Source organism: Perissodus microlepis, chromosome 1 (genome assembly GCF_051167445.1).
Source record: "Perissodus microlepis isolate ML-2025 ecotype Zambia chromosome 1, ASM5116744v1, whole genome shotgun sequence".
Lineage (NCBI taxonomy): Eukaryota > Metazoa > Chordata > Actinopteri > Cichliformes > Cichlidae > Perissodus > Perissodus microlepis.
Window position 1 is genome coordinate 38,768,614 of NC_140461.1, and position 14,170 is coordinate 38,782,783.

General features: G+C 42.1%; 1 protein-coding gene across 1 annotated transcript in view; it reads right to left on the reverse strand.

The window, feature by feature from the left end:
• adamts17 (ADAM metallopeptidase with thrombospondin type 1 motif, 17) overlaps positions 1–14,170 on the reverse strand; it is a 108,104-nt gene that overhangs the window by 51,757 nt on the left and 42,177 nt on the right. Inside the window, exons 8-10 of the mRNA XM_084923214.1 lie at positions 10,998–11,103; positions 2,485–2,625; positions 1,993–2,143 (exon numbers count right to left, since the gene is read on the reverse strand). Coding sequence (XP_084779340.1) covers positions 1,993–2,143; positions 2,485–2,625; positions 10,998–11,103 — 398 coding nt within the window. The remainder of the gene's footprint in view (positions 1–1,992; positions 2,144–2,484; positions 2,626–10,997; positions 11,104–14,170) is intronic.

Genomic DNA, 14,170 nt, shown 5'->3' on the forward strand with positions numbered 1-14,170 from the left:
TTTCATGGTTTAGCCGCCATTGGCACAGTTTGCCGCTCCAGCGCTTCCCCAGAGGCTAGGTCTCAGTCCCCAGCTGATTCTGGACCCCTGAAGTTTAAGCAGCCACCTGAGAACTGCACCATGTCAGCGTTGCCTGGGCAGAGCCAGTGCTCAGTGCATTGCCAGTCGCCTTTGTGTCAGCTAGTGGCCTCCATGACTGCTGGCTTAGTGATGGCTTCTGCTGGAGGGTCCGAGGGACCGCTCCGGCCTTCGTCTCTAGTCTCCGCTGGAGGGTCCGAGGGACCGCTCCGGCCTTCGTCTCTAGTCTCCGCTGGAGGGTCCGAGGGACCGCTCCGGCCTTCGTCTCCTGTCGTCGCTGGAGGGTCCGAGGGATCCGTCCAGCCTGCAGCGCCTCCGTCTCCGGCTCCCACGCCGTCGCCTGCAGCGCCTCCGTCTCCGGCTTCCACGCCGCCGCCTGCAGCGCCTCCGTCTCCGGCTTCCACGCCGCCGCCTGCAGCGCCTCCGTCTCCGGCTTCCACGCCGCCGCCTTCAGCCTCGTCTGGTCCGGCTTCAGAGTCTTCAGCCTCGTCTGGTCCGGCTTCAGAGTCGTCAGCCTCGTCTGGTCCGGCTTCAGAGTCGTCAGCCTCGCCTGGTCCGGCTTCAGAGCCTTCAGCCTCGCCTGGCCCGGCTTCAGACTCGTCGTCCTCGCCAGCTGCGGCCTCATCATCCACGCCAGCTGCGGCCTCATCATCCACGCCAGCTGATCATCCACGCTAGGTGCAGCTTCTGCTTCTTGGGCTATAGTGTATTTCATTTCCTCGTTTTTTGGTGCTGGGCTCGTGTTTTGTTTTTTTGACTTTCTCGTGCTCCTGTTTTTGTGTTGCTCCGAGCCCTCCGTCCTGGACCCCCGCCGCCCGCCCTGGTCGGGTTGTTTTCTGTTTTTCTGGCTGTTTTGTTTTCTTGTTGGGCTGTCTGGGGCCAGCCTTTGAGGGGGGGGGGGGGGGGGGGGGTACTGTCATGGTCCTGGGTCCTTTTGACCCAGCGTTTTGTGTTTTCTATTAGTGCGATTATTGGTTCTGTTCTTCCTCTGTTTAGTGTTTACTCTGTTCTGCCCGTGTGTTCCTGTATCTAGTCTGCGTTTCTTAGTTTGTGTCCTTTCATGTGTAAGTTCCTGTTTTATTTTGAAGGTCTGTTATTATCGTTATTATCATAACGATAATATTCAGGAAATAACATTGCATATATTTTTTTTATCATTACTCTGGCTTTACGTGGGCTATCAACACGATTTAAAAACTGGTATGTAGTTTGAAGTCTGCACTTTTAACACAAAAATGAAGACTCACGGTTGACTTGGGTTGACTTAGCATCTTGTTGCTATGTCATCTTAAATTGATAATGTGGTTGGTTTCAAGTCTAAGGAAGACAAGTTAAATATATGAGGTGTGCTCAAAATGTTGCAGAACTTAATTCATACAGAGGAGAAACATAACTATATTTCACTACCCTCTTTAGTTTTGTCTTTCTGTACACCTCTGGACCACCTACTGTGCTGTTTCTCTTAGATCACTCCCCAAATCTTCTGTTTTCTCAGCTTATGAATGCTCATATGCTGTTCTGTCATGGATCTGACTTCTATGTCAAACTGAGGATCATCACTGATTATGACAGTTAGTTCTCCTGCTATAACTCATAGACAAAATCAAAATTTTCACTGTAAGAGAATGCTGCATCCAAGCACAAAGAAAACTCCCCTGGTTAACTTAATTTAAAAGGATGGTGGCTTGTTATTGCTTCATCCAAAAGCACAAAGCGGGAAGCATGGGACAAGGTGTCTTATTTTTATTATGAGAATAGTCAGAATAGTACTTTCTGAAGAGTTAAAAAAAAAGAGGCAACCATTAAACTATTTTGCTATTTATGGGAAGATTTCTGAAATTTTAAAATCCCACCTCCTTTAGTAAAAGCTGCCTAATATATCAAATATTATACACAGGTGAAATGGGATTGTACCTCCATTTCACTGCAGAAGGTTGCATTGGTTCCAAAAAGGATCTGGCACTGTTCAACCACACTGTACTGCATGCCGGGCAGCTTGGGGGGCAGCTGGACCTGGTAACGCCTCCTGAGGTCTGTGTGACGTAGGCAGGTGCTGGTTTTTGATCTGTTTGAAATACCAAAAAGAGATATTGATCAGGTTTGCTAACAATAAACAATTTTACTTCAAAAAAAATTCTCTTTTCATTTTCTTTTTATTGTCCCATTCACAAGAGACTTGGCATTTACAGCAGGGATATTTAAACAGTATTAGTTTTTCTTCTGAAAAGAGATATCGGTGGTAATTGATGATATCAACATCCACAATGCATGTTTTTTTTTTATTTTCATTGTAACTTGACTTTTTAGACAAGACACTATTCCTTGGCAAAGACTTTAGCTAGCTATGTAAACAATGTAAAACCACAGTAACTCGAGAAGAGAGACTTTCCAACTTGTGTTTTGTACCTGAGGAAATTCTCCAGGTCATTGCGACTGCAGGACGACCAGGAAAGATCACTGGGATTTCTTCCTTTCACCCACTCACCAGACATTATATGGGAATAGCCAATGCAGGTGGCATGGTCATCATCATGGCTCATTCCCATGCTGAAAAGACAGGATAGTATACATAGAGTAGATTGAAGATGATCCTGGACTTCCCAAACTCCCAATTTTTGTACTTGATCACATAGAATCTGAAGCATTTCCTGCACCACAGTCAGCATGTTAAGAATCGCATTCAATCCTCAGGTCTCCAAACATGAACGCTACCATCATTAGTCAGGTAAAGATCCTACACTCCCATAGGTAGACCTTAAAATACTCCTTGGCAGAAGATTAGAAAAAGCCCCACTCCATTCATAGTACATTATGACCTAATGGGCTTTATCTAGGCTAGACAGTAAGCCAGTGATACACTTGCACTAATAAATAGAATAGATTATTGCTCCATCAAAGTCCAGATCAAAATGTCTGGACACAAATATGCTGAAACACTTTAAAAATGACTAAAAGCCACCAACTTACAACATATATAATACAAAATTCTCCACAGAACACACTATACAGGACAAAGGTTGTTCCAAATGGGTGTTACACAATAAAACATATGCACAGATTGCAAAGACAACTCTCCTGAGAGCTATATGCATGCAATATGATCCTGCACACCTGTCAAAGGTTCTGCCAAAGGATATGTGAAGACCTATCCACATGGTTTAGTTAATGTATCCCAACCTCACCCAAGCTGTGCATCTTAGGTGACATAAGCAAATTAGATATTGAAGCGCAGAAGATACAATTAAATAATCGTTTCTCTGTAGCACTCAGTTGGCACATGTAAACTCAAGTGTTTCAGCCACATATGCAATTAAAAACAGACCTGCAATAGAAATATATCTATGAACAGAGATTTGAATAAAAAAAATGACAACAGTAGGCCACATATCCCCCAGTTTTTAAACAAAAAGACTGATAACACAACAACAGCAGCGACATCAATGATGTTATAGTTTAACGTGGAGTCTGTCTACAGACATGCACACACCGTGAAGAGCAATGAGGTGTCCAACACAGCAATGCTGTTCCTGTAATCACCATTAAAAGCTTCATTGTGAAAAAGCTAGCAGGAGTCCTTCATCAGACCACCTCAAACAACTCTGACATGAAGGAAAGTGAACTTTGTAGCTACTCCATCCACCACCACTGGTAAAGGTGGCTGGTTGGCCTCTGTAATCAAGTCCACCTCCCATTGTAATGCTATTCTGTTTGAACGCTGCTACAGCTTCTAACTTCAGGCTTTTGTCACCAACTTTCTTATGACAGTGCTCTGTGCAATTTTGCATTGTCCTCTAAAAAAACATTTATTTAAAGTTTTTGCCAGTGTATTATCACTTTTTAATTGTTGGAGACTAACATTCATGTATGTTGTGAGTCCAGACATTACATTACATTAAGTGCCGTGATCACTGATATATGTGACACTTTATCTTAGGCTATCTACCAGTGCCTTTTTCTATTGGTGTCCCACAGGTCACTTCCTGTGTTTCCACATGCCTGGTACATAGGTTAAACCCCTGTGCTGGATCCCAATTCTCTGCTGCTTTTAAAGACTCATTGTTATACTTGCTTGATGACAGTTATCTTGATGTTGAATGCCTTATTACCCTTTTTAACAATACATGCTCTGAAATATTGGACTCTGTTGGCCCTCTGAGGAGTAAGCATCCCCGGCTCAGAGGCACAACCCGCTTTCTCAGAGGCACCTGCAGAATAACAGAGAAAATGGGAAAAGGATAAACCCCACATTTACTTTAAAATCCTTTTGGACACGCTTATCAGAGAGCTGTGAAATCAGCTAAAGCAATTTTTTTCTTGCAACTGGTAGCCAAGAATAGCCAGATGCTTTAAGTTCTTGAGTCCCTGAATCCCTCCTCAATCCTTGTCACTCGGACCACATTGTGCTTTCAACTCTGCTGTGTCAACATTTCTTTGAGTGTTTTTTAATGGACAAGATTTCTGGCCTTTAATTCTCATTTTCTACTTCTACCATAGATTCCTCTGTTTCGCCCTTGTGCTCAGCTGTGTTTTGGTCTGAGCCAGTCACATTCTCCTCTCTGTCTCAGGTAGTTAACCAGCTACATCCTGCAAAATGCATACTTAACAGCAATGTTCCCTCTAATTTTTCATGTGTCTGAGCGAACACACAAACTCCCTGAGCGTCCCTTGGACCACTGTGAGCAACAGCAGACGTGTGCACTGTGGTCACACCAGCATCCAATCCATCCAAGTTACATGTTTATTAAAATAATCCAATTACAGCATTTATGTTAGACTATCTTTAATTAACTGCTTTAGCCCACTTAGAATGAAAATTTAAAAAAATCTTGTTCATGACCTGTAGCATGTTAACACTATTGGAAGTAAAAATAACTTGAACTCCAATTTTGAAAACACAACTTTCTTTTTTCTATTTTTATAAAGCTCTGACTTGTATAATGAGTCTGTGGTCTGGGAGAGAGTCTGTAACTCTGTCTGCAAAATACAGTAAATAATGACCAATGCTGGGCAATTAATTATATAGTTACTTCTTCAAGAAAGTTACTGAGTTATGCAAACAAAGTTTTTTTCAGCTGTTTATCTAAAAATGCAGCCAAGGCGTTTTTTAAATAAACATTTCAAACTATTTACAGAACAATCAGCTGTTCTGCATCAAATCTGATGCCACACAAATTATTTGTGCCACTCCAAAAATTAATTTCTGTCCACTATGAGATGAAGGAGAACAACAGCCTGACACCTGCAGGCAGTGGTGGTCCTAGCCTGTTTGACACCCTAGGCGAACACTCCCTCTGGCGCCCCACCACACACACACACACACACACACACACACACACACACACACACACACACACACACACAACATTAACATTAACATAAAACTGTTGTCGGAACCACACTGAATTTCACCAGAGAAACACACACACACACATATGAAGAGAGAGAGAGTATGCATGGTATGCAAACGGCTACCAAACAGCCATCATAATTCGTCATACAATGAGAACAGGACAAATCAACAACTGACAATGACTAATTAATATTAAAATCTGTAACATAATGTATTGTTTGGAGTTTGGAGTTTAGTCTGTTACTGTTACTATTTTTACCATTTCTTCTTGGAGCAACTGTAATCCACATAATTTCCTTAGGGATTAATAAAGTATTCTGATTCTGATTGTTTCAGGATGACCTGCCAGTATCCAATCACACATCTGCTTACCTGCATCTTTCGTTTCTCCTCCTCTTCTTTTCTATTTTTTTCTAAACTGAGAACCTGATGGCTTTGAACTTTTCTTGTCCATCTTCCATTGGTTTTAATTTTGCACTCCAGTATGAACACCCATCCCCCAACCCGAGGATCGCCACAACATAACCTAATAGACCTACACCTTAGTTCACAGAATCGCTTTGTCTGGGGTTTATTTCTGGGATTTCACACAAGCCAGTATTCAAATCAAGAATATATAATGGGCTTGGATTTACAGCATTGTTCTGACACACACAACAAAACTACTGACTACACTACACACTAACTACACAAGATTTGCGCTAAACGTTGCAAATCTCTCACATCTCAAACACGCCGTCACTCCTAAAACTCCCCCTTTCCTAAACAACTAAATGCCATGTTGCCATATCATTTTTTGATTGGTCGACATGGTACATTTTTTGACCAATAGGAAAGGGTGGGGGGTTTTGGTTTTGTTTTTGCTCACAGGCGGAGCTTTGGAGCGTTTTCCTTATAAAACGCAGTTTTTACCGTTTCTTCCCGCAGTAAATATAAACAACGACAGTATTCAGGAAGAAAACCAAACACTGCAGATATTTTATCATAACTCTGGTTTTACGTGGCCGATCAACACAATTTAAAAACTGGTATAAAGTCCACACTTTTCCCGTCAGTTGCTCCGTCTGTCCTGCTCACATCTCCAATGGTTGTACACGTTGTCATTAACGTGGCTTCACTCCACATCAGCCGCTTTGCTCGCTAAACACCGGTGTCGGCACATAAGGACGCTGTCATAGCCTGTCAGCAACGTTGATTAGCTGCATATATACGAATGTGAATCGCATCATTGGCTGGACTATGGGATAAGGTGACATCGTTCTAATCCCATACGGGAGCATCCAGTCACTCACTGACTAACACTGCAAAAAAGAATTGTTAAAGTTTTAATTTTAATTTCAATTCAGGTTAGATTTGTTTTGTGCGCAACGCAGATTTTCTGTGCGCAGAGACGTGCCTGCAGTGCGCAATTGCGCACTCGCGCAGCTTAGAGGGAACATTGCTTAACAGTATCCCTGCTCACTTTAACCTTCGAACCCCTTAATCCTAAAGAATTTGCAATAACTTGCATTTTTACTAATATATTTTTCATCATTTAAATTTTGTGCCATATGTCTCAGAATATCACATTGTTGTTTTTAAGAAGCTCACAATTTCAAATTCAAAAAACCCAAATTTAACATGGAATGATTTTTTTCTTTTATAATCTTAAGTTTTTACAAAATACTGTGTAGTATTTATACTGTAAAATTAGTTCTATTTTAAAACAAAAATACATATTTACATTTACTGCATTGGACAAAGGGGAAAACAGATTAAAAGAACTGTAAGAATTCTTTAATCATAATTGAACTGTGTCAATGTGACTGATACAAAATGTATCCACATAACTACAGAACACACAGCATAATGGAAAACCAGTGCAGTGTGTTGAATCCTCTTCACCCAGAAGCTTATCCTACAGCAGTACACATGAAATATATATTGATGTGCAAGAGTCAGAGTCTTAGAAGTTATGACTGTTGAATGTCCTCTGTTTCACAGTTAACCTGTGCACAGACAGAGGAACAAACAGAGCAACAGAGGAAAGAATGTGTGCTGAAATGTGAAAAGCTTCACTTGGGCAAAGTTACTGTGTTTCCAAACAAAGCTGTGACCTACATTTGCAAATTCAAGCCAACAACCAAGTCTACACAACTGGCACAGACTCAGAAACTAATAAAGTACAAGCGCAGACTTTGTTTCCTGAAGTGAAATGAAAGCGATACATAATTACATTTCAGGATTTAAACATATCCTCTTCTACTTCAAAAGATGCCTTCAGATCAGAGGGAATAGATCATGTCTACCAGCTGTATAATTTTAGTGTTCACATAGATGAAGCTGATCCACATATATGTCATTAAAATAGTAATTTTAAAGTGATTTTCAATCCTGTTTATTTTTTTACTACATCTTGTTTTACATTATGATCATCACTTAAAGAACTCTTGAGAATATCGCAGTATAGGTTTCAAAGGTCAGTATAGTTTAGGTGAAGTTGTTGGCTTTGTTTTGGTTTGTGTTTTTGACATGAAATAACTATTGTGATCTATTTTATTTGGGTCTTTCTATTGGATGTGATCAGTAATAAGCATGGTGCATTAAAACACCCATACAGTACCTGTCTGTTCAAAGTTTATACTAACAGCATAGTGTTTTGACACCTTTGTGACACACACACACACACGCACACACACACACGCACACACACACACACACACACACACTCTCTAGCTTTGTGACACACAAGAAAATTCTCTTTAGTGTGTCTGGATGAATCATGAATCTGTGCGTGCACTTATGTAACACCATTGCCCTGTTGTGCATGTTCATAGACTGCAATGAGGAACAGTGTCCAGCTCATTATTTTTCCCCAAAAATGGAAGAGAGCTGCTGACTGAAAACAGTAATGACTTCTGTGGTACTTAGAACAGCCAGAAAGCTTCTTTAAGCTTTTATACATGATTCCCAGGTGAATGTGGTGTCAGCTTTCTGTCAGTCAGTTCATGTGCACGTGTATAGTTACAGCAGGATGATTATTTTAGTTTAAATGAACCAATACCCGAGCAGAATAGTCAGAATCCTTGAATCACAGCCCGACGAGCTGGTGTGGCAGTAATCTTCCGCTCCAGCTAATTAATCAACCAACAACCCAGACAGAGTTTTAATTCATTTGAAAACCTAAAAATGACAGCCTCAACACAGAAGTTTATCTATATTAGACTCAAATGGCTTCTCTCAAAATGTAAAAGAACCCACCCATAACTTTAATCTTACTGTAGATCTTGTTCTGACATATGACACAGAAACTGAACATTTAACAGCATTTCCTGAAAAGCATCTTTTGTCTGATCATTTCCTAATTTCCTTTAAATTTAGCAGCAGGGAATAGTTTTCTTCACAGTAGATAGTAGTCTTTCAGAAAGTGCTGTAATTACATCTCAGGATAAAATTCATCCACTCTTATCTTCTTTGATGGCTTGTGTCTACACAGTATAGAGCAGCAGTATGAACTCTACTCCCACATAGACTAATCATCTTGTTGACAATTTTACATCTTCACTGTGTTGACTCTAGATTCTGTAACTCCTCCAGAAAAGAAAGCCTCACATCAGAAGTAGTTAATTTCCTTGCGTAACATTCAAACGTGCACCTTAAAGCAGATAACTGTAGCCATGCTGATGGAAAGAAGAAATGGTACTTCAGTCATTTAGAGGATCATCATTTAACCTGGAAAGTCAGTTTGCTGCTTTATAAAAAAAAGCCCTCCTAAAACATATTATTATTCATCACTGATTAAAGAAAATAAGAACCCCAGGTTTGTCTTCAACACTGTAGCCACGCTGACAAAAGTCAGAGCTCTGTTGAGCCAACCATCCCTTTAAAGTCAACTCGTGATAGCTTCATTAATTTCTTCAGAAATAAAATTTTAACCATTAGGGGGGAAATTACTCATAACAATCCCATAGATGAAATGTTACAACTACTTTAAATTGATATTTATTTAGACTCTTTTTCTCCAATAGATCTTTCTGAGTTAACTTCAGTAATTACTTCCTCCAAACTATCAGCGTGTTTTTTTAGATCCCATTCCTACAAGACTGCTGAAATACATCCCACCATTCACTGATACCATCCATGCATCTATCCATTTTCTTCCACTTCTCCAGGGTCCACCCTTCTCGCTAGCTACCTCCTGTAGCTTATTTGTCCCGCCGAGGAGTTCCCAGGCCAACCAAGAAATATCTCTCAGCATTCTGGGTCTTCCCCAGAGTCTATTCACTTTGGGACATACTTGGAACACCTTACCCAGTTGGCACACAGGAAGCATTCTTTTAGATGCCTCCAGCACCTCGACTCGCTCCTTTTGATGTGGAGGAGTAGAGGCTCTACTCTGCAATCCTCCCAGATGGCTGACGTACTCACCCTATCTCTAAGGGAGAGGCCAGACACCCTTCAGAGAAAGCTCATTTCCACCATTTGTACACACATTCTCTTTCGATCCCTACCCAAAGCTTGTGACCATAGGTGAGAGTGGGGACGTAGATCGACCAGTAAATTGAAAGCTTCGCTTTTACAATGAGCTCTTTTTTCACGACAACAGACAGTTACAGCATTCGCATCATTGCAGCCGCCACACCAATTCGTCTGTCGATCTCTCGCTACCCTCTCCCCTCACTTGTGAACAAGACCCCGAGATTCTTTAACTCCTTCACTTGGGGCAGCAACTTGTCCCTGTGCCGGAGTGGGCACTCCACCCTTTTACAGCTGTGGAGCTTGGCTTCAGACGTGGAGCTGCTGATTCTCATTTCTGCTGCAAACCACTCCAGTGGGCCACCACCCGATGAAGCCAACAGAACTACATTGTTTGTGAAAGGCAGAGACGAGACTAAAAATTACGAACAGAGTCAGTGACCAAGGGCAGCATTGGTGGAGTCCAACACCCACCGGAAAGAAGTCCAACTTGCAGCTCTTGCAATGGTTGTATATGAACCAAATAGCGTGCTGTGGCCACCTTGCTGTGTAGGGTGAGTCAGCCCACATTGGGATGTCTAGTCTGCGTCTCCAGGGCTCATGGGTGCACGTAGGCCAATTGGATGGGGTGGGGCACCCAGTTGAGGATGCGACCATTGCTGGGTGTGGGAGAAATTGAAGAACGCTACACTTCCCACATACTGTAGCTTGAAAATATGCATTGTGCATGATTTTAATTGTTATGCATACATTTAACAATTGTGGCTGAAATGGTAGAGTTGGTTTCCTATTTAGAGAAAAGATGGTGGACCCAGCTCTTACAGTCCCTGTGTATCTTATGTGTATCTTGGGCAAGATATTAAACCTAGACTTTCCCCCAATGCATCCACTGGAGCGTGAGTATGTAGGAGAGTGTTAGATAAAAGACCTTAGGTATGATATAGAGATAGAGAAAGAGATAAGGGGCATCAAACTTGATACTTGTATAGAAAAGTGTTATAGAAGTACAATAGAAGTATTAATCCATTTATGATTTACAGCATTTTTAAAAGATAATGCAGGATAATAACAGGATATATTGGTCACAATACAATTGTTTAAAACTTGAACCTACTTGTGTCCCAACTCATGAGCAATAGTGAAAGCCAAATTGAGACCATTGTCCTCAGCTAACACACACTTCTTCTTCGCACTGCAGACACCACCCAGATAAGCAATACCTGTAATACAGTTGGGTAAAATGACAATGAGTTTTATGAGTTACACTTATGATTGTGTTTTAATGTTTGACAGTGTTTGAGCAGTTAGTATAGTTAGTATAATAGTTAGTATAATGAAGTTTAAAAGCTTAAAAAGTTTAAAAGGTCATAAAGCAGCGTTTTACCTAAAACAGCTTACTGTGGATCAGTTTTTCTGCCTCGTCAGTTCAGTAGCTTAGTAAAAGGTAAATTTGGACCCATTTATTCAATGCAACACAGCAGTCTGTGTTAGACGTGTCTGTCACAGGTCCCTGTTTAATTGATGCCATAGCATGATCATATTCATTCACCGTGACACATTCAGAATTCAAAGACAAAAATATTCAGAATGCACTACAAATCTAAGACTACAAGATGTGAAAAGATCTGTCATATCCCCTGACTGCCGAAACTGGTTACATGGATATGGAATAATAGGGCGTTACTCATTTCACAGCATTGCCATAAGATAAGATAAGATAAGATAAGATAAGATAAGATAAGATAAGATAAGATAAGATAAGATAAGATAAGATAAGATAAGATAAGATAAGATAAGATAAGATAAGATAAGATAAGATAAGATAAGATAAGATAAGATAAGATAAGATAAGATAAGATAAACCTTTATTAGTCCCACATGTGGGAAATTTGTTTTGGTCACGACAGAGAGTGGACAGTACCAAGTTAAGAGCACCAAAAATTAAGAAAAAAACAATAGAATAGAATGAGATAAAATAGAATAACATACTATACAAACTAGAATAAAATACTATGTTGCCTCAGAAAAATTGCACTTGGTAATATTGCACATCAGGGAGACAGGACTAGGCTACCATGGATGTGTGTGTGTCTGTCTGCATGTGTGTGGTCATCTTTGTCTTTGTTGTGGAGTCTCACAGCAGTTGGGAGGAAAGACCTGTGGAATCTCTCCGTCTCACACCGTGGGTGCTGCAGCCACTGAAGGAGCTGCTCAGTGCTGTCAGTCTCCTGCATGGGGTAGGAGATGTTGTCCAACAGGGATGAAAGCTTAGCCACCGTTCTCCTGTCACTCACCACCTCCACTGGGTCCAGAGGGCATCCTAGCACAGAGCTGGACCTTCGGATCAGCCTGTTCAGTGTCTTCCTGTCCCCAGCAGAGATGCTGCCGCCCCAGCAGACCACACCATAGAAGATGGCTGAGGCCACCACAGAGTCATAGAAGGTCTTCAGGAGTGGGCCCTCCACTCCAAAAGAGCAAAACAGCCTGCTCTGCCCTTTTCTGTAAACAGCATCTGAATTGTGACTCCAGTCCAGTTTATTGTTCAGATGAACACCATGGTACCTGTAGCTGTCCACAGCTTCATGTCCATGCCTTGGATGTTCAGTGGTTTCAGTGGAGGATGTTTGTTCCTGCGAAAGTCTACAACCAGCTCCTTGGTTTTTCTAGTGTTGAACATGATGCTCACAGTGCTCCCAGCGGTCTCCAGGTGAGAGAACAATGTAGGAGGTGAATGATGGCATCATCCACTCCAGTGCCAGGCTGGTAGGCAAGCTGAAGTGGGTCCAGTGATGAGCTCACCAGGGGCTGAAGCTGAACCAGGACAAGCAGCTCCAGGGTCTTCATCAGGTGGGATGTCAGAGCCTCCAGCCTGTAGCTGTAGAGGTCCTACAACTACAGGCCGGAGTCCAAGCCTGCAGAGGTCCTTGGGACGTGGCGTCTTTGGCACTGGTACCACACAAGAGGTTTTTCAGAGCTGTGGAACTCTCCATAACCTTCAGACTGAAGTTGAAGATGTGCTCAAAGACCCCACACAGTTGATTTGCGCAGGACCTGACAACCCTTGAGCTGATGGTATCTGGTGCCTTATTGGCTCCTTAGTTCCCTCCAAACCTGGATGGCTGACAGAGACAGGCTGGAGCCGTGTGTTGGATGTGTACTGGATGCTGTGGTTGGGGGTGGGGAGTAGTGAGCAGGTTGAGTGGAGGAGATGTGAAGTGTCTGAGGTGTCAGAGGTGTAACAGCAGGAGTTTGAGTTGGTGTGTCTGCAGCCGATGTTGAAGACTGCATCAAACCTGTCGCTTTGATTCATCCAAACCTGTTGATTTGATTCAAAGCTGGTTTTCCTTCTTCTGCCTTTAGCTGTCCTTCCCATTCCCGATCAGTCCTTTCAGATCTCTCTGCACCCTTTTCACCCCCTTTCTTGTCTCCAGATTTGAAGGCCCTCCACTTCTGCTTGAAGACAGCTTTTATTTCTGGGGTAATCCAAGGTTTGTTGTTGGACAAGCACCGCACGGTCCTGGAGGGTACGGTGTTATCCACACAGAAGTTAACGTAGCCCGTAACGCAGGTCACATGTTGTTGGCGCTCCTGAAGACCCTGGTGGTATGTGTCCTCTATTGATGGGAAGGCTGCTCCTGTGATGTACTGTGCAGTTTTTAGATCATATACTGGAGAACCTTATTTTCCTAAATAATGCAGTTTTGAAAAATTTTGCAAACATTTAAAATTTTAAATGATTAAATCACTGTATACACATTCCTTCTGTCAGTAAAGTCTACCAGCAACCTAATAGTAATGCACATAAGGCCAAAAAATGAAGAACCCAAACATTGTGAAGCCCACAGACAAAGACCTGTGATCCACAGTGCTGTTAAATAAATATATCAGTGATATATTTTGACTGGGGTCTGATCAAACAGTGATGTGATGGCTCACAGAGCTGGCAGCACAGTGAGCCAAACAGACTCATCAGGCTTCTGGGCTGACCACACTGTACTTCCCACCAGCAGCTTATCGTGGTTGATAGGAGTCAGCATGGGCACTCTGACTGTTCTGCAGCTATGCAGACCCATATGCAACAAACAAAGTGTGATCCACTTTGTATTTTGACATCTTTCTATCAGAACCAGCATCAATTTTGGGGCAGTTTGAGCTGTAATAGCTTGCCTGTTTGATTGGACCACACAGACCAGCTTTCACTGCATGCATACATCAGTGAACCTGGGCTGGCCGTGACCCTGTCACTGGTTCACCATTGTTCCTTCCTCCGACCGTTTGACAGATATA